Source organism: Amia ocellicauda, chromosome 7, assembly GCF_036373705.1.
Source record: "Amia ocellicauda isolate fAmiCal2 chromosome 7, fAmiCal2.hap1, whole genome shotgun sequence".
NCBI classification, from domain to species: Eukaryota; Metazoa; Chordata; class Actinopteri; order Amiiformes; family Amiidae; genus Amia; species Amia ocellicauda.
In genome coordinates this window covers 31,382,462-31,408,469 of record NC_089856.1, presented here as the reverse complement: position 1 = coordinate 31,408,469, position 26,008 = coordinate 31,382,462, and the positions used below count along the sequence as shown (strand labels likewise).

The window sequence follows — 26,008 nt, the reverse complement described above, 5'->3', positions numbered from 1 at the left end:
AGTGCGGGTAACACGTTACATGTTGTGCCCAACATCCACACAAACGAAATGCTGCCTATTGTTGTGCACAGAGAGAACATACGAATATCATTTTATTTTATATTTTGTTCAGTAACGTGTCAGTGTTTCGATTATGTTTTCATATTTTTCATGACTTATTTGTTTAATTCACTAGTTTGTTTGTTCTGAAAAATGTTTGATGTCTTAAAAATGGTTTCCTTCTTCACACATCTTTCATGGGAGTAGTGCCTACTATCGAGTAAATATTCATCCTCACTCGTACTCACTACAACGTTATGTATATTCAATCTATATCATATATATAAGGGCCCCGGGTTTCCATGCATGACACATTTGGCATTAGTTTAAAGTTTTACACATAACAGAAAGGTGGGCTAGCTGTGTTCGTTTCAATTTTTAAATGAGAAAATGCACTCACCAGTGAGAAACCGCTTATTCCAGATGGGTACATCCAACAGAAGGGCAAAGGTAATGTCGGCCAGTATCCATTTATATTAGGTTAGCATACATATTGCTAAAATATATCAGCATTACAGCAGTTCACAAGTTGAACTCACATCGAGATACCGCCTAGAAACCCAAGTAAGTCTCCTTTCTTACAGTGCATCTGTACTCTAGAAGCATGCGCAGTAACACTCACCGCAGACTGAATGTGTACGTAATGTGTGCATTTTGTAGTCGACATCCGGACATACAAGGCTTTCAATAATTGATGCATCTCTCTCTATATGGACTGAACGCAACTTTTAAGAGACGAGCACTGCATCGAGTGACTCTGCTGTCAAAGCGGCTGTAGCGTAACATACAGTATAACTGTAGTTCATATTCATATTTACATGAATAGGAAAAGCATGGAGATGTCTGGATGATATTTATGGAATATGTACAGGCATATATGGATGTGTAACTTGCAAGCCAGTACACATCCAGTGTATGAGGTTTGTGCACTGCACATTGGTTGGATTAAATAAATAAATACATAAATAAATAATCCGTTAAAGACACACTTGCACAATGTAGTGGATACATTTAGGATTGGAAACAAATATAATCTTAGAAAAATAATCTGAATAGACAATCTTCTAGGGGATGGTCATTGTTGTGCCTTTATCCCAGGCACATTATACAAAGTGGAAGTGATAACTATACATGTTACATTGACACACACACAGCACACGAAGTAGGCTCGGATCGCACACACACACACACACAAACAGACGGACATACTACAAAGGTGTACTGTAAAGAGTATCTATGTATGGAAATGCAATTTAGAGAATGGCACAAGGTTAAATATATCTGTGTAACACCATCATATATTTAATATGTATGTGTAAACAATGAACACTGGTTTCTTCATTACATATTTTGTCAGTGTGGCCACAGTGCACACATTCTTTGGAGAGATATGTCAGTGCTGCGCCTTGAGACACCGAGTATAAAGTTTGTACTTATTGCCTCTTACAGTAGATGGCATCGAGTGATGACTGATGACGAGTGATCATCACTGTTCATTTTCAAGTGATGATAATAAAAATTGTAATTGTAATTGTTATATCACAACACCGTGTCCAGGGCGAGTTTGAAAACAATAAACACGGACGCAGCTCCACTCGCGACTCGAACCCGCAACTCAGGCGCTCAGAGCTCCGATACTGTGCGACACCCGCCAGGCCAATCGGGCAGATATGTTGAAACAGGTGGCTTAACACTGTACTTATTAATTCCGAAGGTTATGTCACTTGTAATGTGCTCGTATTACAAGTAATGTTCAGTGAGCTAAAACTACTTAAAACATATTGCACTCTGACAGTCTTTATGGGCGGCGCACCTGCACTCACACTCGTGTCTGTTGATGTTATTGATGGAGTCGGGCGTCACAACAGAGACTTGCATTCACATAGAAACTCCAACATAGCGGCGCAAACAGCTGATTTCCAATGAACAGTTGCAGCTCATTTTGAGTTGATAGTTTCTTCCAATGGTAAATGTAACCACTATGAGTTTCGTAGCCGGTGCGTCACAGTTTGTTTTTAATCTGCACCACTACACATAACCCAGCTAACACACAGTGTTGCCACAACGTTGTAGCAATGTAATTCAACATTGTGGCAATGTTGTGTTAGCTGGGAAGTGGATGCTGAATAAAATATTTACATTGCTCTGTTATTCACCCAAACATTGATTCACCTGCTTACAGATAACGCCTAGGTAAGGGCGTCTGCCAATATTATTATTATTATTAACTACACAGCTTTCATCAATGGCGGCTTCGGTTTTAATTTTATATTTTTTTTATCCTACTCATATTTGTAATTGCTACGAAGTACAGGCTTGTAGTTCTGTGTCAGCGGGCAGATTAATGCTGTGGATTCACAGCATGGAGCACCAGATCGCTGTGTTTCTCTTTATTGGTGCATCGCTGCTTCTCGCAGCCCATCCTGCTCTTCCGCCTCTGGATTCTCTTCAGTTTCAGACACTGTGATTGGCTCTGGATTCTCTTCAGTTTCAGACACTGTGATTGGCTCTGGATTCTCTTCAGTTTCAGACACTGTGATTGGCTCTGATTTCTCTTCAGTTTCAGACACTGTGATTGGCTCTGGATTCTCTTCAGTTTCAGACACTGTGATTGGCTCTGATTTCTCTTCAGTTTCAGACACTGTGATTGGCTCCGATTTCTCTTCAGTTTCAGACACTGTGATTGGCTCTGGTTTCTCTTCAGTTTCAGACACTGTGATTGGCTCTGGTTTCTCTTCAGTTTCAGACACTGTGATTGGCTCATGGTGCCTCTCGCGGTGCCGCCCATCCCAGAAGCCACGCCCTCAGAACAGGCTCCTCCCCGCTCGCAGGTCCTCATGTTTTAGATTTCACAGATTTCCTGCTACTCTTCCGCGACTTTTGGTGCTCGCACTTTGCGAACATTTTTGATTTAATCCTGCCCTAGATATATGATACGGTTACTGTAAATGTGATATAATCTGTATGTCACAGAGGTGTATATATGGAAAGGCAAGTTCTAACATCATTAAAAGAATGGGTGTCATTCGTTCGACATTCATATAGAAACAGTTTTTGGCTGTATAGGGCAAAATTGTTAAGGCAAAACTTCTGCCTTAATCCTGGGCTAATAACACTTCAACTAAGTTTTTTTGCAGTCAGACAGCAACATCAAAGAATCCGTATGAAATAATGTACATTGTCGAACAGAATAAGAGCATTCTGGTTTCTGCAGTACTGCGTTCCTAATGAAGAGCGGATTCAACAGTACGCTTATCGCCACCCAGAGGAGAAATGTTCTCTGCTTTCACTGAGGTCACAAACCTTTCTTTTTTATTTTATTAAAGAAAATCTGTATAATAAATACACATTAAAGACAGTTCAAAGCATGTCTAAATTATAACATTTTTTTTAATGCGACTACTGCTCTAGAAGGAAGAACCTTGGAGACAGCATGCTCTCAGTGCATAGAATAATCACCTGTCAAAATACAGCACTCTTTACATTTCTTTTACATACACAGGTTTGATTTGGGGTTTTAGATTCTGTCTGTGAACAGACCCTTATGGTTGACAACAACAGCTTGTGACTATTGAATACATAAATTGTTTTTATGGTGCCTTTTTTTTATTTTAGGTCAAAGGACTCTGAATTGGAATTATTGCTCAGTTAGAGAAGATGTGGCCTTCAAGGAAATGAAAAATGTTAAATACAATAGGATACAGGTGAGTTTATAAAACATTATAACCTATAGGGAATTATAAGCTTACTGGCTTTGACCTCTCTCATCTGACGAGAGCATCTGCTTGGAATGGAAGATCGCCCTTATTGCACGGGGGTTGCCTGGTTTAAATCCTGACCGTGCCACTGGACCTCTGTCTGTGTAACTGCAAATACTGTCTAAGATCATATTTTTTTTTAATACATGAGAATATGTACTGATATGCTAGGATTAGTAAGCAAAACAAAGAGAGTTTAAATGTTGTGTGTGTGGGGTCAGACCCCCCCAATCAGGTTGGTACTGCCATCTCGGGGCACGCCTCTGGGTGCCCCTTGCTCCGCACACCCTCACCAGAAGAGCGCCTAACCAACTACGCCAAAAGACCAGTCCCTCGACGGAAGGGATTGGTAAACTCCACCACAAACACCGCGTTACATAAAATTAAGGTAATTTACTTTACACAGGATGATGGAATAAGAAAAGTCATAAAAACAAATGATGAATACTTTTTAAAGTACATGCAGATACAAAAATGATTATGCTTAAATGTAGTCTCTTTCCACAGTGGTTTTGTCCATTACCAAATGCATAGGCCCCTTCTGGCACATTCACTCCCCAGAAAAATAAAGGTCTTCCAATCCATTGCTATGCAGGCAGAGTGTGGTGCCAACCATCTGATCGCACGAATGAGTGTACTTGTTACATCAGATTCTGCCAGGAATACACAGACCCTTTCAGAGAATCTCAGAGAGGAGATTTTTTTTTTTTTACTTGGCAAATTAGTCTATCAGAATTTGAGTTACTGACTCAAATTTTGAGTTTTTTTACATATAGCATATGCCACCAATGCTATAGAGTTGTGATCATCTTTGTCAACAGATATACAAGGGGGTGCATTAATTTAATTAGCGATACAAGTTAATTTTATTCAGGGCAAAATAAATAGTTCTTATAAGTGCTTATGGGAGTATTGAAATATTTATTTAAGTAAAGAGTCAAATTAGAGGTGAAAACTGCACACAGATAAGGTAGGCATCTTTTTCCTTGAATTCAGACAGCTAATTTTTATTATAAACTCAAACCCTGTCTCTGCTGAAGGACGTTCTTTCTTCTTTTTTGTCTTGACTTCAGATCAGAGTATTTTTTACCACAGCCTCTCAGTAAGACCTCTTCAAAGCATCAAAGGTTTTCAGTATTTCAGTTCCCAGCAGATGATGATTGCAAAGTTCTTCAAAAGAGACTAACAGTAACCACTTAAGTATCTACTAATCTTTTCAGCTGTAAAGTAGTTCTTTCACAGCTGACAGCATTCAGCAGCGGACAACATACTACACGTTCTTTGCTAATCAGTAGAGACTGTCTTGAAAACTGAGATTTACCAAAGGTATGAAAAAAAAACATCCACAAAAAAGAGACAGGCAAACTGTGACAAAACACATACAGGTTAATGTACATTTTGAGTATATCTACTAATGAGTGAGTGTCAAAGCATCTGGATCCAGAACAAAATAAGTGCTTACTTTTTACTCATGAAAATGTAAACAGATCAACAAAACAAGGCAATGTAGGTGAGGACTTTTTTTTTTTTTTTTTTTTTTTTTTAACCATGGAAAATAATTTGCTAGTTTTTGCTGGATTTTATCTGGAGAATGACTTTCTTCTTTTTTTCTTGCTAACAGATTAAGGAAAACTAAAAAATATGTAAGAGAAAAGGGTTAAGTTTAAACTCCATGGACAAGCAGAGAATGAATGATAATAATCCTTGTCTTGTGGAGGTATTAACTGCTATGGCAATCTCCATTTCTGGTTAAGGGACATATAAGAAAAGCAGGATCCCAGTTCATTTCGATAATGGTAATGAGAAATGAGGTCTCCTCTCAGAAAGCTGGGGCTAATTATAATGAGTCGCAAATTTTACTGGAACATGCTACCTCCAGGCTTCCGAGAAACCAATTCTTTAAATTCACTTAAAAGATCATTAAACCCACTTCTTTCACACAACACAGTCTAATAGGTATTTAACCAGTACACTACCCGGCACTTTAAATCTATCATCTTATATGCGTCTTTAAGCCATTGATGTTTTATTCTCTCCCCAGTGAAAGTACCACAGAGTCTACAATATACTTTAGCAAGTTAGGATAAATTTATTTAAGAACTTAAAAGGCGGAATATTCAAACTCTTCATGCCTGATCCTTATTTTACAAAACATCATGGATGTGACATAAGCAGTCTCTCTGGTGGATATAAATGTCAGAATAAAAACAAAATGTTAATCCCTACTGATAAATTATGATTATTTGTGGGGACTGCTTTTGGAAAACAGAGAACTTCTTACATATTAAATTAAAAAAAAAAAAAATCAGTTTGCTCTAGTTGCTTTTGAATGGTGTTTCTCAAACTATAACAACTCTTACATGTAATGAAAAACTTACAGTGTGGGAACTGCCCTTAGATTTCAGGGCTGAACCTTTATATTTCAACAGTGTATTTTTCAATGACCAGACATGCTGGTTGACAACTATATTAGCTAAAGCATTTCCTCAGGTTTAACAGAATAGTTCTTGCAGAATGCTATTACAAAATATATTCTAAACCAGGAAACCACCTTAAGAAGTTTAATGTATGTATATTTATATAGTAATTGTATATTAATAACATAAAAAGGACTGGAGAACCAATTAACAATACAATCCAGTAAATTCCAATTTAGCTGCAACAAATCCCAAACACATTAAAGTGTGCATCATCTTGACTTAATAAATAACATTCTGCTATAAAATAAGAACCATTAAAATTATAATTGTATTATAACTTGTACTTCTAGGTAAACTGCATTAGCGTTTACTGGAATCTTCCTCACTGTTAGCCTGAGCACAATGATGTAACCTGTATGCCAAGAAAAAAATAGAAATAAAAATGCTTTTAATTTTTTTCAAAACACTGTTTTAGACCTTCAAATCTTTTTTTTCTATTTTTAAAACATGTATCATTCAGCTCTTTCTTTTTCTTTTTATGATTTACCAACATATTCATGATCCAAAACAAATTAAGTCACATTATCACTAAAACACAAAACATGCATAAAAGGCAGGATAAAATGCACTGCTTTTAAATTCCAAAGTGTAGTTTAGTGCAAACTGAAAGCCACAAAAACATCTCCTGGCAATATTGCCTGCCCAGCTGAGAAACCTTTCAAGAAAGAGAACAGACACAGAAAAGCAGAAATCCCACAACTGAGGTAAGTACAGCCAAAGTGCTGTTTGACACACTGTACTTCCCAAAAATCACAACATGCATGTATCGATTTCTTGTAGGCAAACTAAAAGCACCAAACATCATGAAAGCTCATTATTGATAATTTCAGAGTTAAAAGTTAATTCCTCTGAATGATCACGCGAATTTCCATTGTGATTCATATATTTTTTGTCTGGCGAACTATGCTGCAACAGCAGAAAGACTGGTTTGAATTGCCTCTGGGCCCTTTTAAGTTGGCTAGATTTGTAACTGCATCCCATTTAATGGTATGCATTCGGATTCCCTGTCAGAAACCATTATGGGAAGAATTTGTGTTTAATTGGAGCAATGCTGCTGCTTAGTGGAGTACATCCAAGCAATATAAAGAAGAAAGAAAAAAAAGCTGAACAGCTCATCTTTTCTTTAATTCAATGTAAGCTGGTTTTATATGAGGACATGAGCTTAATTAAGTGATTTGCACAACTGAAACCTACAGACATTTTATTAATATAAAATGGCGCTCCATTTAAGTAAATAGAGTTGTATTAAATTAATTGTATCAAACTAAGTGTAGGAACACCTTGTCTGAACAATTCCAGTAGCGTAACTTTAAAATAGAATATATTATACAACATTACATTTACAGAACGAAATGCTAAGCTTCCTATGGTGGACCTATTAAAATGAGAGGTAGCATAATGAGTAAAATTCTTACTAGTATCTCCTACCAAGCAGAATATTGTTAATATAAGATATTGTTAATATTGTTAATATCAGAATGTGAGTTTATGATGGAAACATGTATACTTAGATTTATTTTAAAATGGTCTTGAAGCTAATATACCATGGCCCACCAGGCATATGTTAGCTGCTTCTTTAGGATGACTTAAATTATACAATAGGGAAGCGCTAGGAGGGAAAAGCTTGTTCTCATTCCAGACAGATTTTAGTTCTTACATTTGCATAACTTTGTAAACATTCTTATTCATTTATTTAGCTTGTGAAAATGTATTTATGTGCTTTGTCTTTTATTTGATAATGTTTGGTTTGGTGTATTCTTTGCTCTCTTCCTCTGATCTCTGAATTAGAAATTATTTAAGAACTATTTTTTAAATTTATGTATTTTCAATTCATAAAAAATGTAAGAAGCTACGAAAGGAATTCATGTCAGATGACTGATCACATCTTTGCTTTAAAAACACTTTGAACCCATTGTAATATTATCTCTCGCTTCAGTCTCTCAAGCTATAAGGGATACTCTAGGGAACAGCCTAATTGCAAGGATCGGAAAATGTTGTCAGCAATTTAGTTTTATATGATATTCTTTTAATAATTAAATTATACTTGTCTACCTACATCTATGGTGCCTGTAATCATTGTCAGCTTTTTTCTGTATTTTGTAGCAAATTAAAACAAGATGAAGGCTGGGATATATTCATCTTTTGGCTGTGGAAAGATGGTGGCAGGTATATGCTTCAAATATCGTACTTCTAGAGAGTCTGCTAGGAATCCAGTCATAAGTGAAATCAGTTTAGGGAACTTGAGCTAAAGCAGAGGGCTTCACAGTCTACATTATAAACAACAAAACCACTCAATACTTGAGTACCTTCTGGTATGATTTTGAGGGGAAGTGAATCGTTGAACTGATTACAAATGAGAACATAACACTTTCATACAAGGCCACTGCTTCCTGAATTAATATATATATAAAGCATCAGATCTTTGCAAAGCATCAAGTCAGATTGTGAGGATCTGTCAAAAGCAGAAATATGAATGCATTTAAGTGGCTGGTCCCTGATGCCAAAGCCAGAAACGCTGCCTTCATTCAAACAAAATGAATAGATTTCCTCATCTCCAAAACTGATGGGGTTAAACTTCCAGTGAAGATACATTACAATGTGAAATAAAAGATATAGGACCAAGACCCTTTTAACCTATTTACACCTCTATCAGATATTAATGTCTCACCTACTGGAAGAAAAACACCAGTAGAATAGTTTACCAGCAGGAGAGTAATGAGCAATGAATGCCTTACACTGAAATACATTTTGATGTCAATAGTTTATACATTCCAATAAAATAAAAAAATAAAAACATTCTACAATAAGTGTACCATAAGGAGCAAAATGTCAGCTTTCTTGCTGGATTTATGATTCTGAACTACTGGGGATTAAGTGAATTTAACAGACAGACACTTTGCTGTTTACATCATACATGTACGTTACATTTGAGATGATTTATTGTCCCAGTTAAACTTCACCTGCCAAAACAAATACCGAACTAAAGAGAAGCTTATCTGATAGATCTCCCTGAAAATGTAAATAATGTGGTTCCTCGCTGGTAGATCAGCCATTCAAAATGTCTTTCTAGGAAATGGATCACAGTAAAAATGTTAAGAAACAAAGAATCTGAACTGGAAACCACCACCTGCAATCCAGGGGTCCCAATTCTGTTTCATGTTTTTATGATGATGATCATCTTCCCAAGCACTTACTATTTGTATTGTCTCTGAAAATAAATGTTACTTTCTCACCTGAACATTGAAAGAAGCCCCATCAGCAGAAGGGGAAGGTGGAGGGAAGGCAGCAGAGGGTGAAGGGAGATCATCTACTGGGGGCGGTGGAGGTGGAAAGTCACCTAAAACAATACAAAATAGAAACATAAGCTCATGAATGTACACAAAAAAAGAAATATCTGTTATCTCACTGGCAAGTTGAGAATGGTGTATCATTTATTTTCATGATAAAGAAGGTTGCAAATGAGAGGAGGTGATACGGACCATCTTGCTTTGCTGGTCACCAATAACTTATATGGGGTGCATCCAGCCCTGTGGATTGTATTGGCCAGTTCACTGAATTTTTACTTTAGGTCCCTTTATCGACATTCTAGACAATCTAATAAACACATATACTTGAATTCTTGATAGTCTGTACATACATATCGAAACTGAAAATACATTTTTGTGGACATGGCTACATTTCAGCACAATTGCAAACAATTTAAATATTACAATACTGTACTAAAAATACAAATCAGACTAGGTGTGTGTGTGTATAAACACACACATTACTACCACCATCAGCTAATATCGATCCACTGCCTGATCAAGGCCAACCCCCTGCTCAAGAAGTCTCCTCTTGCTTCGATCTACAGCTTATGTATGTATTTGCCCAATCTCTGAGAAGAAATTAGAAAAAAAGGACGAGAGAATTTTCCTTTTTAAAGTCCTCACTAATCCAGAAAGGATTGTGCCCAAACCAGATGTTTAGCAATAATCAAAAGATGCTGTGACATGTAGATTTAGATTTTATTTCCTACTACATATGAGCTGAGATTGAATAGGTTCACTGTATTTCTAAGCAATGAACAAGACATGAGCTTAATAAATTAAAGCCCCTTAAGCAATGTAATGTAAATTATGATGAATCTTGATACTAATTTTGATTTATTTTCTTTGCATTTGTTTTTAATATACTTGACGTCATGCATTTAGTTCATGTAGGTCTTCTGACTGGTTAAATATAGGGGAGTCTCTGGACAAGAAAAAACACATTGTAAATCCCCATTTTATGAATCAGGAAACAAATATGATACTTGTGCAATACAGAATAAATCAGATGGGGAACGTAGCATTAAATATCCATTCAGGAAAAATGTCCCATGTGAATGTTATGTAATCACACGTTGATCACAACACGTTTCTTATCGACAAAAAAATCCTATCGATCCATTTATCAATGTGCAGTGAAGGTGTTTAGGGATACGTGGGTATTAGTTTGAAGTAGACACTAAAGTTTTGTTGTTTTTTTCAGAAAAGAAAAGAGACACACGTGTCAGAAAAGACTTCATGATTTAAATTGCAGGTGCACGCTAAAAACGTCAGACCGTAACTCTTGGATGCCTGACTGACGCAACAGGTTAACAGATGACATCCAGCCACAAGGGCTATTCCTCCAAGAGCCAAGTGAAACCTGGTCAACATCTAACCCAATGAAGTCCAGCAGTGCTTGGCCAACTGGATGATACTGATCGGAATCTCGTTCGCAGAGTGCTGTTATTATTAAGCAGATTAAAGACTGACACTTCTGGACTGTAGCACCCAAACCACACTCTGAATAGAGGTCTTTATCAGTGAAGAAATATTATTATTATTTTTGGTTATTTTAGTGCATCTGAAAGGTACTGATTCATTGTTGGAGTGAGGTATGTTAAATCGGGGTTGGGTTATACATTTAAATATTTGGTATTGAGCAATGTAATGTTATTGAGCTGTGTTCCACAGATTACAAACCACTTAAGAATGTTCTTCTGTAACAGATTCACAATACTGGTAAATGATGGTTGATTTAACAGTCTTTTGTAACTGCTGCATCTGTCGCTTGCTTTTAAAGTGGCAGATGATGTCTCGTAATAAATTGGCACAAGAGCAAAACATTTGTGACCTGGTGAAACACAATCCTTCACAGTGCATAAGTCACAAAACATAAGCACTCATGCACTGAATCTTAACTTTCATTTTTCTGCAGTGTATTCCAAACTCATTATCTGTTCAGGAATGAAACCGGTTCATATTTAGACTCTATTTGGATGTCAACTGGCTTTCTGGTTACTATGGTGACCACACTGGTCAATAGCAGCAACATTTTCCCATTGAACGCGTAACGTCCACGTTAAGTATTCTAACCTGCTCAGTTGTATCGTGTATGCAGAATAAGTACTTTAATATGAGGGAGCTGACCATAACATTTTCTGCTTAGACTTTCACTCAATGCTTGAGAGGTATTGTAATAGTTTCTTGTCAAGAGAAATTCAATCCCCTGGGTTTCCAATAAAACAAGAATGCTAAAATTAAATTTGTGGGACTTCTATTTTTCAGTTTCATGGATGGTTCCGCTTCCAGTCCTAAAGCCTTGGTAGAAATTAATTCTCTTTTAAATGTCTACCCTCCCTGCTGGTGATTGTTGTGGTTACTGCAGAATCTGTAGGCCTGATGATTACACCCATCAGTCCCGAGTCTCATAAAAAAGGGCTTGTGATGATGCAGACGAGAGCATAGCTGTGAAAACTAATTATTAACACAGAGCTAATTTTAAACAATGCATTTCTTTAGGTAATTGAAGCAAACTTGTATTCATGATTGTCTGGCATTGTACAAAACAAATCCCAGGAGCTTCCTACTCCCTCAAATTGCTGTCAAAACCTTAACATAAAATCCCTCTACTGCCTACATTTAATCATAGATTTCCTTCAGAAAAATATTTAACACTCTGGTATGATATTAAAAAGTACATAAACAATTTAATAAACCTTCTGCTGTTCTACTTTTCAAACTAAGCAGGGAGTTCTCAACAACAATAAGCCCACATCTACTTAATAATTGTTGGAATTTATGCATCTGAATTATCTATCTGGAAACCAAGACAACACTTGCAAAATGTAGGTGATTTCCCTACAGGTAAACACACACACACACACTCACAAGAAAGTGGAATTGTTAACTGGGGTAGAGCCGCTTATTTATTTATTTTCTTCCTTGAGTTAATCATAATTTTCCCAAATAACCAAGCAGGTATCTTAGCTCAGCTATATTACTCCTACTGTGTTTATTCAAGATCCCATACTTCATTATGCATAGATAAATATATAGGTATTTTACAGTATATACACTGGCTATCAACATTGTGTGGACATAGATGCTGGTTAATCTACAAATGTACAATGGATTTTGTAGAACATTTTGTAGAACATTTCCTGGCCCATTTATCATCAAAAACCTCAGTATTATGAGTCATATATTGTGGTATTCGTGACAATAATGCACTACATTTAACATTCAGAGATTATAGACCATAATCATCTGTTGTATTGTGCAGTGCAAACTAAGACTGCATACAACAAAATGTGAAAGTAACAATACAATCTGCACCTGCATCAAAACGGTGGCTACTTGTAACCAATCCATTTTCAGAGTACAATTAATATACAGCTTTTTATTCCCTTTGACAGAATTTTTGTCCCTGTTACTATTTAAGTGCGTTGGGTGGTTGTCGTGTTTTATGATGGGTTAGTTACTGCATATTGATCAAGTCACAGTGAAGGCAGAAGAGTGCAGGATTAAAATCATTTGATTTGGGTGCTGAAATGGGTCAGGGTCTCAGCAAGCAGGTCCTGATCCCGTGCTGAGCATCAAGTCCTTTCTATTTGTTCCTTGCAGAGCAACTGGAGAGCCGAGCAAGCTTTAACGAGAGAAGCAGCAGGGACACCAATTTAATGCAACAACTTCTCTCCTCTTTATTAAGTATAATTATTCTCAAGTAGCTGCTTTGTGATCCAGGAATTCTAATCGGTAATTAAAGTTATTTGAGAAACCATGAGAGGTGTAATTGGTTAACGGGAACAAGAGTGTTTACATAAGAGAGTGGCAAATTAATGCTCCAGAGCTGACAAAGGGATGGCGCAGACTCCAGCGGCGTATTAGTATGGAGATTAAAAATGTTTTCAGAATAATTGGAACATTTATGTACACATTCTTGGTATCAGACCAACACTCAGACACTTTATGTTTATTTATTTATTTTGTTTGCCTTGTGCTCGAGTAGTCAAAGAATTCTGCAGCTGCGCCTCTTGAGAGGAAAACCAGAAAGATACATTGGGGTCTTAAATTCCAGCAAACCCTGAGCCTGTACCACAAATTAATTGAGGCGCCTTTGCTTTATGAATGCATTACCCGCATCAACAGATGTGAAGAACAAACTGGACATTTGTGTGTTGAGTGGTTGAGTCTTTCTAGATTTTTTTTTTATTTTTGTATTTTTTAACTTTTGTTGTGGAGTAGGATGTATAGATAAATGTGTGTATATATATGCATTTTAATTCCAGGCTGTAAGGCAACACAATTTGAAAAATGTGAAAGATTTTCTATAGGCTCTGTATATATTTGGTTTCCTATGGTGTGATTGATGTTTTAAAAATACTGAAATTTTGTGTTATTGTTCCTGTACAGCTAGAGTTCTTTTAGATCTATAGTTTCCTGTTGATTTCTAATTAGACTAACTGTAACAAATCTGACAGTAAATTTGAAAAAAGCTTTTACAGAACATATTTTATACGCACTGGAATCAGAATCAGATGGCACAAAAAGCAACAATATCTGGATCAAAATAAGAATGCTCTGCATATCTGTCAGGCAATGCAACAACCAAAAAAAGAAACCAAGAAAACAAAACATAAAACAAGTTTTAGGATAATGAGGCCATTTCACACCTCATGTTGTAAACTGATGTTATTTGAGTCAAGCAAATGTATTTCAGAACAGCTCAAATAGCTTTAAAATTGTCAATTTACAGCATTATAGTAAATTATCAGTGATAATATATTCAACACCCACTGTGTGTAGTTCTGTAAATATTTTCATTCCTTTAAGTGTGCAGTGCAATGTTGAAGTGCGAAAAAAGCAAAGACTATTTAAGACAACACTTTGTTATCAGAACACAGGCCCACAAACAAAATAAACCAAAGGAAAAGAGTGCAGAGGACTTTCTGAAAAGTTTCAGAACTTCGTGTTTTGATTTTAATTTATCCCCCTGGAGCTGATTTATTCCTGGGAACTTCAAGATTTTTTGTACACTACCATTACAAAAACCACAGCAAACAAAAATAACTATTGGGCTGTGACAGCAGGGGTCCTAAACAACAACAGACGCAGAGTAACGCTGTGGAGCTCCACAGCAGCTCTGGGGATTGCAGTCTCTGTTATGGGACATTTTTTTTATTTTCAATTGTAACCTTTACATGACTATAACACAGCATGAGACTAATGCATGTGACCTAAAATGCGTAGTGTAAAGTCAATATAATGATTTTTGGTTTAAAAAATGTAATCTGCTGAGATGATTCATGTTGAAAGCTAATCCATGGATTACACGGCAGTAAATTCAAAATACAAGATAGATGTAATAATAATAATAATAAATAAATAAATAAATAAATAAATAAATAAAAATACTTTTTTTTAAAGTTTTAAAATCTCCCTTGCATTAGTAATTTTCTTTGGCATTTTAGGTTTACTATCAATATTTTGTGCATATACAGTCCTTATATATTTATATATAATATTGAGAAGACCTAATGGAGTATACAAAATTTGGAAGTTTTAACAATGTTTTACCATCATGTAATAATAAATAAAATACATTCCATCATTTCACATTCGCTCTTTTAAAAGAAAAAATTATTTTCTACCCTCCAGTGGCTAACAGTTACAGAGCTCTCCTCTTAATTAGCTGTGAAATTTAAGATTATTGTATTCTTTCCTTTGGCTTGTAATATAAGAGCTGGATTTAAGGTCTTTACAGATATAATTTTTGTAAATGTACAGGAATAGATGAAATTGGCTTCTGTGGGTTTAACAGAATTCCTGTAGGATGCGAACTTGGGTTTTAAGATTAAATGGAAGAAAAGAAGGATTATATAATTCAACCAACAGAATGGAGACAGTAGAAATTTGACAGGTTTTAAAAACATTTTTTCACACCTTGCAGCTTCTCAAAAACTGGCAATTTGTACTTTATATGTAGAATCAATCATTACTTTCAATAGGTCTTTTATTGAACAAATGTAGGCCTCAGAGATGTTTTCTGCATAAAATATATAAAAAAATGCTTCATCTTAATTTTTAGTTGGCATTTCCCTGAAGTTAAAACAGTAGCTGAAATCCACAACTGAAAGGGGGATCAACACATTCAAAAACCGTCTGTAGCTTTAGCGCAAATATATCTTTGTTTTCTTTTTGTGTTTACTTGATTTGATTCACACAGAAGCCTTCAAATGCAAAGCCACTGCGCAAAGCCCACATGCACAGGTTTCCAAGGCCTATAGAATAACACAGCCCTGGGCAAGTTAACTGCCTCTCCAGATGGGTGAAAGCAAAAGGATCCATCAGGGACAAGAGACCTTCATATGGTTGGCATGATTTAAACACTGGTATAGTACTTTTCGGTTGCAAACAAATTCTGCCTCCCATGCCAGCAAGGCCCATTTCAGCTGTCTGGAGTGAAAAATGAGACATCCACTGTGATGATTCATTTCTAATGGACTGCCTAGATTCCAGGTTAGATATCAGCATTTTTCCATGCCCATGACTCAGGTTCACTTCAGGACAGTGCCTCCTGGGTTAGTTAGATAAGGAAGGAATGAGAACGGTATGAGAGCCCTGCATTTGTTTCTAGGACAGTCAGTACGATTTTATGTAGGGCATGCACTTGATTTGACTGAAGATGTATGTGCTTTTGTTTTGTTTCCCCTTAGATTGTTTTATCCCCCCGGTTTCTTCCTATCGGCTTTAAATGAGCTAAGCCAAGACAGAAGTGAAGGAAACAATCCTCAGACAGAAGTATTTTCCCTCATGAGTATACTATGCAAAATAAGAAATATCTAGAAATATACATTGTGGTACGCATCTCTCTTCATGAGCAATGTTGTTTATCAGGCGATGTTCAGAGGTGGCTTTCCTATGAAGTCTCCAACTGTCGCTAAAAAAGAATGAACTAACATAACAGCTGGAAGTGTAAGTTGATTTTCGATTAACAAAGTGGTAAGAACATAGTACAGTAAACAACTAGCCATTAGAAAATGTAACTTTTGGTTTAAGTTGCTTTAAAGATATAATAATGAGATTTCAGTTTAGAGGACATTCTGTGTTCTGTGGCTTATGCGGTCAGGCAAATCACTTTTCTGGATAGATGTTTCTCTCTGATAAAATGATTGCTGCTGTGACTATAAAAGAAATAGACATATAAGGCAAAATCACTGTTTATTTTGGGAAACTTGTTATTGCATTCCTTCAAGAGACCGAACATGAACAAATCACAATGATTTTATTGGAATTTAAAAAAGAATCTGCGTACAAGAAGCATTAAATTCAACGTCAATCACTATATATATGTATGTATCTATGTATGTATAATTAGATAGAGATCGGTGCTTTTTCATATACATTTTAAATTACAAATGTGAATAATAATAAAGTGGTTCCTAATCAAATCGAAAATCACCTGTTAATACAGGAACAAATTAAGTAACCCAACAAACTAGATGTTGTGTGTGTGCATTATGAACTGCGATCCTGCATTGCCAAAAAGAAAGCCTTGACATTTCAAATACCATCTGTTGCGAGTTGGAGCTTGGACTAAGGTCATTGTTAAGTGTAATGATTTGATACAAATAAAGTTGGTGAAGGATTAGGTTTAGTAAAAGGACGGTTTAAAGCTTATGTTAGTAATTAAATTAATTGGATACCCAACCCGTCATTAGCCATAATGACAGCCAATAACCCAAATCCTTCAAACGCCAACATGCGTAGCTACTCCCAAAATGCAGCTGATCCTGTTATCCTGTTTATCAAGTAGAAACGTATTCCTAAGCCTAATTGAATACCTCCAAGGACCAACACAAAGCATAAATCTAAATCTAAAACAACACTTTAATTAAACCACATTAATGTTATCCTATAAAACTGTACTATACAATAGCTTCAACCTAAAAACTAAAAAAACATCTAAATATATTTAATATTTAAATATACTCCTAATTAACAATAAGCAGAATGAATTTCAAACTCCAAATCTTAAAACCAACCTAAACCTAACACTAGATGTGAGGATTAAGATGGTACAGGAAATGGGGTAGGTTTGGTACAGTCTGTATTTGGTCTGAGTTCAGTTGGAATGAGGGATAATTATTAGCTTATCAATTATTAGCTTTTATCAATAGCAAGAATCCCAACAATAGCACACAACTATCTGAAGCCAAATTCACACACAGGTCTTTTTGTTATTAATCTTGTAGAAATGCAACCTTAACCCTGATATGGTAACGTAAATAAATAATGTTCTAACCATGCCATAGTGCAGCGATCTTACTGCAACACTAAAAAGGCCCAGGCCTCTTAATGAGGCTTCAGAATCACTACAATATGAAGTTTAAATCTAACTTTAATTCAAGCAAAACACCCAATATGAAGCCTTACTCTAAATAATAGCAAAAAAACAAACACCCAAGTTAAATTTCTATTTCAGACATGTGTATGAAATTACCTAGGAACTGTTGAGCCTATAAAATAAATATATGGATTGCAGAGTAAAATGTATTGTAAATGTACAAAAATCAAAGTATCAAAAATGTCTATGATATATATTAAAATATGTATTTGTTCCATATTGGAATATGGCAACATTTGCCTATAGTTTTTAAAGATTTTAATTGTTTTCAAGGTCTCTGCAGAATACTGCACTATTGATTTAAGAAAAAAATTACAGAATGTTTTTATTTCCTTTGCTCATGTTTCATGCCATATGATCTTTGACAATACTAAACATAATAAAATGAAAAATCTCTAAAAGAGATCTACCTGTGGACCTATCTGTGAATTGCAAATTACACACTTGTACTCAAACACATTTTTCATGTATAAGTAGAAGGAGGTGGAATTATATAACACAACATTTCAAGACTTCCATGGGGTGTTAAAATCTCTCCGATTTCATCTAACCCCTGACGCATCTGTTTTTAATTCTAACTCGCAGTTTCGCAGTTCTTTGTTCAGGGCTCCCGAGCAAACAAGTCAACTTGTCAGCAGGGCATTTGTATGACCTTTTTTCATCTGTATATATATATATATATATATATACACAGTGAGGGGAAAAAAGTATTTGATCCCCTGCTGATTTTGTACGTTTGCCCACTGACAAAAAAATGATCAGTCTATAATTTTAATGGTAAGTGTATTTTAACAGTGAGAGACAGAATAACAGCAAAAAAATCCAGAAAAACGCATTTCAAAAAAGTTATAAATTGATTTGCATGTTAATGAGGGAAATAAGTATTTGACCCCCTATCAATCAGTAAGATTTCTGGCTCCCAGGTGTCTTTTATACAGGTAACGAGCTGAGATTAGGAGCTTCTCTTAAAGGGAGTGCTCCTAATCTCAGCTCGTTACCTGTATAAAAGACACCTGTCCACAGAAGCAATCAATCAATCAGATTCCAAACTCTCCACCATGGCCAAGACCAAAGAGCTGTCCAAGGATGTCAGGGACAAGACTGTAGACCTACACAAGGCTGGAATGGGCTACAAGACCATCGCCAAGCAGCTTGGTGAGAAGGTGACAACAGTTGGTGTGATTATTCGCAAATGGAAGAAACACAAAATAACTGTCAGGTCTCCCTCGGTCTGGGGCTCCATGCGAGATCTCACCTCGTGGAGTTTCAATGATCATGAGAACTGTGAGGAATCAGCCCAGAACTACACGGGAGGATCTTGTTAATGATCTCAAGGCAGCTGGGACCATAGTCACCATAAAACAATTGGTAACACACTACGCCGTGAAGGACTGAAATCCTGCAGCGCCCGCAAGGTCCCCTGCTCAAGAAAGCACATGTACAGGCCCGTCTGAAGTTTGCCAACGAACATCTGAATGATTCAGAGGAGAACTGAGTGAAAGTGTTGTGGTCAGATGAGACCAAAATCAAGCTCTCAACTCGCCGTGTTTGGAGGAGGAGGAATGACCCCAAGAACACCATCCCCACCGTCAAACATGGAGGTGGAAACATTATGCTTTGGGAAGCAAGCCAAGGCAACAAAGGAGTGGCTCAAGAAGAAGCACATTAAGTTCCCGGAGTGGCCTAGCCAGTCTACAGACCTTAATCCCATAGAAAATCTGTGGAGGGAGCTGAAGGTTCGAGATGCCAAACGTCAGCCTCGAAACCTTAATGACTTGGAGAGGATCTGCAAAGAGGAGTGGGACAAAATCCCTCCTGAGATGTGTGCAAACCTGGTGGCCAACTACAAGAAACGTCTGACCTCTTTGATTGCCAGCAAGGGTTTTGCCACCAAGTACTAAGTCGAAGGGGTCAAATATTTATTTCCCTCATTAACATGCAAATCAATTTATAACTTTTTTGAAATGCGTTTTTCTGGATTTTTTTGTTGTTATTCTGTCTCTCACTGTTAAAATACACCTACCATTAAAATTATAGACTGATCATTTCTTTGTCAGTGGGCAAACGTATAAAATCAGCAGGGGATCAAATACTTTTTCCCCACACTGTAGATATATGTCTCGTAAATAAATTAGGGAAAGAAAACAAAATCGGGGATAACATCAAATTTTGGGTTCCATACTGAGAATCTTGTTTTACATCCAAATGCTGTGCTACTAATAACTGACAACAGGCTGATTTGTGTGTATATACACAGACCTGGACAACTCATTATACGAAGTGACCCTCCCAAGTCGCAATGCTCTTGTAGCTCAATTCATTCCAATCAGGCCAGGCCATGTTCCTCAGAAATGACATGAGGACCCAGTTGGCAATCCCCCTGTCCTGTGCCTCTAAGAAGGTGGGTGAAGGCAGTAGTACTATATTATGGGATTTAAAAAAAAAAGGTTGTGCTGCACCAACTAGTTTGTCATTTTTACAGCTGTTAATCCATCATTTTTCAAGTGCTTACACACGAAGTTCAAAATAAATAAATAAATACACAAAAATAAATAAATAAAGATAATCTCCATGTAAAGACTCCTAATCCTTATATAAATGAGGTAGACAAGAAGGGTTGAAATCCATGCAGGCATCTGTATGGGCTTTGTGAATTTTCACCTCTATGTTTATTGATATTTCAGATCATTTAGGGTGTTCTCTTTGTATAACAAAAATATCTATACATCTATAAAATATAGTTATAGTTATTGTGTTTATGGAATATATATGCATATACATATCAAAGGTTAAATGGAGTCTAAATGCAAACAATATATCTGTATTCTGTAAATATACTGTAGGTGTCTAAATTAAATGCTGCACCTTATTATTAAGTCAGTCAGGTCAAGGGCAACTATTTAACACATACAGTGAAAACATTCAAGTTGATACCTAAACAGCAGAAGTGTACATGAAACCTTTACCACAAAGTTTTGTTTCCTTATTGTTTCATGGGAATGCGAAGACCAAAAGCAAATGTTTACTAAATTATTACAATTAAAATATATATTTAAGTTTTTCAATCAAAATAATAACATAACAAACAAACATAACAAAATAATAACCTGAGTGAAAATCTGTGATGTATTATTGAATATTACACAAAACCAGGTTAGAGTAAAAGACTGGAGTTGTGATAGTTATGTGTTTCTAAGTTACAAGAAAAACAACAAAAATGTACCAGAAAAGTTATGCAACACATGCCCTTAGGCTTAATTACTGTATTTGTAAAATATTTGTAAATCTTTCTGTGGCCTAAGGCATTTAAATTAATTATTCTCTCCTGCATGACAAAGCTGACCCAAAATGTTCCTCAAAATAGTTCTTTAAAAAACAACTAAGAAACCATGTGACCAAGTTTATTCAAGTACAAAGATTACAATGTCTTCATGTGTTCTCATTAAAATCAGTCATCATTAGGAAGACATGAAAAACCTGCTCTCTCAAACAACACTAGCAGTCTCCAAAGAAGAAATAATACAAATGCATGGAATTACCTTTATATCATGACATTAAGACTCAAGTGGACATATTAATTAAACGTTTATCCATGGGCCGAATCAACACGGGTTTATCCAACCACGGAAAAAAAAAACCACAAAGATGTAGTGAAATGTCACAGATCTTTGCTGAGTTAACAAAAGCAAATGGAAGGTTTTTTTTAATTATTTTATTTTGGACCACAGGGTGTCTCTCTCTTTTTAATTTTTTTTTAAGGGTGGAAAACTTAACATTATTAAAAACTCAATAATTTACAACATTTTTAGCTCTGGATTACAAATCCAGACGAGCCAGAAAACTGAATGAAAGCGTTTATAAGAAAATGTATGAATAGTGATATCAAATTCTACAATTTTTCTACATGATATATTGCCTAGTACAAAAACAACTATTTAATGAAACAGCTTTGGTCATTAAAGTTTTTAAATGGCTGTCCCAATGTGACAATTCTAATCCTCTTAAAAATGTTGCACAGAAGCGAGAGGGTAATGTATGAAAGATAAGACGACAATAACGTCCCAGATTTAATCACCAAATTTAGAATTACAGCGTTCACTCAGTCGGTCGGGGGAGGCAGTAGCCACTAATTTGAAAATTGCAATACTGATTCGGTCTGCTTTTAGTTAGCGTTACTGGCTTGCGTAAATACACCCAAAGTTCTGAAAATATATGGTTCAGTAAATCAGTGACACTTCTAAGGTATGTGTTTTTCTAAGAATACTATTATAAGCATTCTATTAATAGAGCTTTAATATCCTACATTAAGCCTCTAAACATAAAGGTGGAAATTTTCCCTACAAGTGTAAACCTTCAATTTGTCTTGCAGAACACAGCATATTAATCAAAACTCTCTAGACTTTTACTCGACAGCTGGGTGTAGGTTGCTTAACAGCATTCTTGCTTCTGTAGCAGGTGCTTGTGATTAAGTAGATAAGACAAAAACCCCTTCACTGCATTCAAAGCTTTAAGCTTGATTTGCAGGCTTATCATTACACTAAAAACACACCTGCCCAACATCCTGATATATAGCTTAGTGCCTTATAAAAAAAATAAAAAAATATTTCACTAACACACTTTTTCTGTGTATTTTATTTTTTCCTATGTAGACAAAGGAATATAAGAATTGCTAAAACTGAGAACCTCACAGTAAAAGAGAGGAGTGGAAGAGAAATAGTGGATAAATAATCTACTATCTACTACAAAGTTGGGGTCTGCTTTAGTTGATTAGATTATTAAAACTGCCATAATCATGTGTGTAGAATTCTATGTAAACTATGTTTGTTGTTTTCCCCGTGTTGTGCATTATATAACATTCTAACAATTTCTACCAAAACACACCCTGTCTTTACTCTCACAGCATAAAGGTTCAATTCAAAACTTCATCTTGGAACTTGGCCATGTGTTTCTGCCTAGAAGTGAAAGCATTTAAAAAAAAAAAAACATTTCCCTTCTCCCCTTTTAGAAAGTGCTGCCCATTCAATGTACATATAACTAAACCTAATCAATAAAGCCTTGCATTATTATGAAATAAATAAACCTCACTTGACATCATATGCTTAAGTTTAAACCCTTGAAAACTAAGAACGGTTTAAAACACCAGAAAAGAATTCAAAGAATAGAGAAAAAGGTTTTAGTTTTTTTCCCATATCATTAGATAGCAAAGTCTGCTCAAACTGCACCTGGGTGGAAGAATGTTTTCGACATGGTCTTCTCTCTTGTAAAGACGGGCCTAATAATCAAACCACAAGTCTCCTGGGGCCTTATTTTTGAAACTGTGTGTGTTGTTGAAAAAAAAAAAGAAGAAATCAGACTTTGCATTTGCTCCTAATTTCATAACTGTTTCCGATGTTATTCAACTATTTAGCCCTCAAGGGGACTTCATCACTTTTACCGACGGTATTTGTGGTATCTCAGGCTGCCATCAGTTTTTAAAAACAGACTCAATCTGAAAAAAGATTATATGCACAGGCCTAACTTTTGACACTTGATCACCCCCTAGAAACAGTCCCGCACAGATGTTATTTTTCGGATCGCAGTGGTTACATAACTGTAAGCAGCTGTTGTTTCCCTCATTTCTCATGACAAAACCAATATTCCTGTGGTCATTTCTAACGGGAAAAGAGTCAAAATGGAGCAGCTGTGAGGTATGGATAATAACACAATACCTTCCTTTTCCATGAACAAAGTATTAATTTTCATTACATATAATTAAATAGTCGTTATAATCACCATCAGCAATGCAGTACACATTCTGAAACTTGTTTCTGTAATGCTGTATTGAATCATTGTGAAAAAAGCCAGTCAAGGTGATTTTGTGTTTAGTATCACAAGGGTGCCAATATTTACATTGGATACAGCGGAGTTTATCACATGAAGTATGCTCCATATACATCACACAAAACAGAAATTTAAAAAGATATACATGTTTTGAGATTTGCAGAAACTGCTTAAATTATGGGCATTTGACTTATTTAACCAAACACAAAATGTTTGGGAACTAACTTTGGGAATAACTATTATTTCGTTCCCGTTCCTTAGCATTGTATTTTCTTATAGTACACATTACTGGTCTGCTAGTGGACATCTTTAACTCTACCTGAAAATATGGAGACAAATAAAATGGTGAAACTTTAGAAGTATGTGATTTCAGGAATACTATAATAAGCATTCCATTAGTACACTTGTTATATCCTCTGTCTCTCTTGCAGAACAGGTGCAATTTAAACACTTATTTTATAAATGATTAATTAAAGGTATTTTAACTTATACACAGAACATTTAAACCCAATACAATGCTCAGCTATATCATCCAAGATATTAATGCACATTCAAAACTAGATTAGAAATTCTGCTCATAAAAAGAGGCATGGTCAATATACACTCACCTAAAGGATTATTAGGAACACCATACTAATACTGTGTTTGACCCCCTTTCGCCTTCAGAACTGCCTTAATTCTACGTGGCATTGATTCAACAAGGTGCTGAAAGCATTCTTTAGAAATGTTGGCCCATATTGATAGGATAGCATCTTGCAGTTGATGGAGATTTGTGGGATGCACATCCAGGGCACGAAGCTCCCGTTCCACCACATCCCAAAGATGCTCTATTGGGTTGAGATCTGGTGACTGTGGGGGCCAGTTTAGTACAGTGAACTCATTGTCATGTTCAAGAAACCAATTTGAAATGATTCGACCTTTGTGACATGGTGCATTATCCTGCTGGAAGTAGCCATCAGAGGATGGGTACATGGTGGTCATAAAGGGATGGACATGGTCAGAAACAATGCTCAGGTAGGCCGTGGCATTTAAACGATGCCCAATTGGCACTAAGGGGCCTAAAGTGTGCCAAGAAAACATCCCCCACACCATTACACCACCACCACCAGCCTGCACAGTGGTAACAAGGCATGATGGATCCATGTTCTCATTCTGTTTACGCCAAATTCTGACTCTACCATCTGAATGTCTCAACAGAAATCGAGACTCATCAGACCAGGCAACATTTTTCCAGTCTTCAACTGTCCAATTTTGGTGAGCTTGTGCAAATTGTAGCCTCTTTTTCCTATTTGTATTGGAGATGAGTGGTACCTGGTGGGGTCTTCTGCTGTTGTAGCAACATCCGCCTCAAGGTTGTACGTGTTATGGCTTCACAAATGCTTTGCTGCATACCTCGGTTGTAACGAGTGGTTATTTCAGTCAAAGTTGCTCTTCTATCAGCTTGAATCAGTCGGCCCATTCTCCTCTGACCTCTAGCATTAACAAGGCATTTTCGCCCACAGGACTGCCGCATACTGGATGTTTTTCCCTTTTCACACCATTCTTTGTAAACCCTAGAAATGGTTGTGCGTGAAAATCCCAGTAACTGAGCAGATTGTGAAATACTCAGACCGGCCCATCTGGCACCAACAACCATGCCACGCTCAAAATTGCTTAAATCACCTTTCTTTCCCATTCAGACATTCAGTTTGGAGTTCAGGAGATTGTCTTGACCAGGACCACACCCCTAAATGCATTGAAGCAACTGCCATGTGATTGGTTGGTTAGATAATTGCATTAATGAGAAATTGAACAGGTGTTCCTAATAATCCTTTAGGTGAGTGTATAGACACACATATCTATACATGACAGTTAATTCAAGGTCAATTATTATTTAGTATTTGTTTAAATGTTTTTGAAGGGTGGGTTTGTTATACTGTGCTAAATAAACTATGTGGTGAAGTTGAGCCCACAAGCAGAACTGAAACAAAAAGGTGAAGTTCTTTGTCTGAGATTTGTCCAATTCGTCAAGAGACTACGAGGAGATTTTGCAAAGAAAAGATCTGCAGAGATGACTTAAGGTTAAATAATTTACATTACACTCCTGGTTTGAGAGGGAGACAGATACAGGCGGAGAGCTGCAGTATTCTGCATCTAATGAACCATAAAAAACCAGCAGGAAACCCGGGTTATTGGTGTGAAACATAGATCAACATTTGTTTTAAAGGTAAAGTT

General features: G+C 36.2%; 1 protein-coding gene across 5 annotated transcripts in view; it reads right to left on the bottom strand.

The window, feature by feature from the left end:
- lpp (LIM domain containing preferred translocation partner in lipoma) overlaps positions 1-26,008 on the bottom strand; it is a 184,082-nt gene that overhangs the window by 84,952 nt on the left and 73,122 nt on the right. For all 5 annotated transcript variants that reach the window (XM_066709184.1, XM_066709182.1, XM_066709183.1 and 2 more), the window contains one exon: positions 9,511-9,614. In XM_066709184.1, coding sequence (XP_066565281.1) covers positions 9,511-9,614 — 104 coding nt within the window. The remainder of the gene's footprint in view (positions 1-9,510; positions 9,615-26,008) is intronic.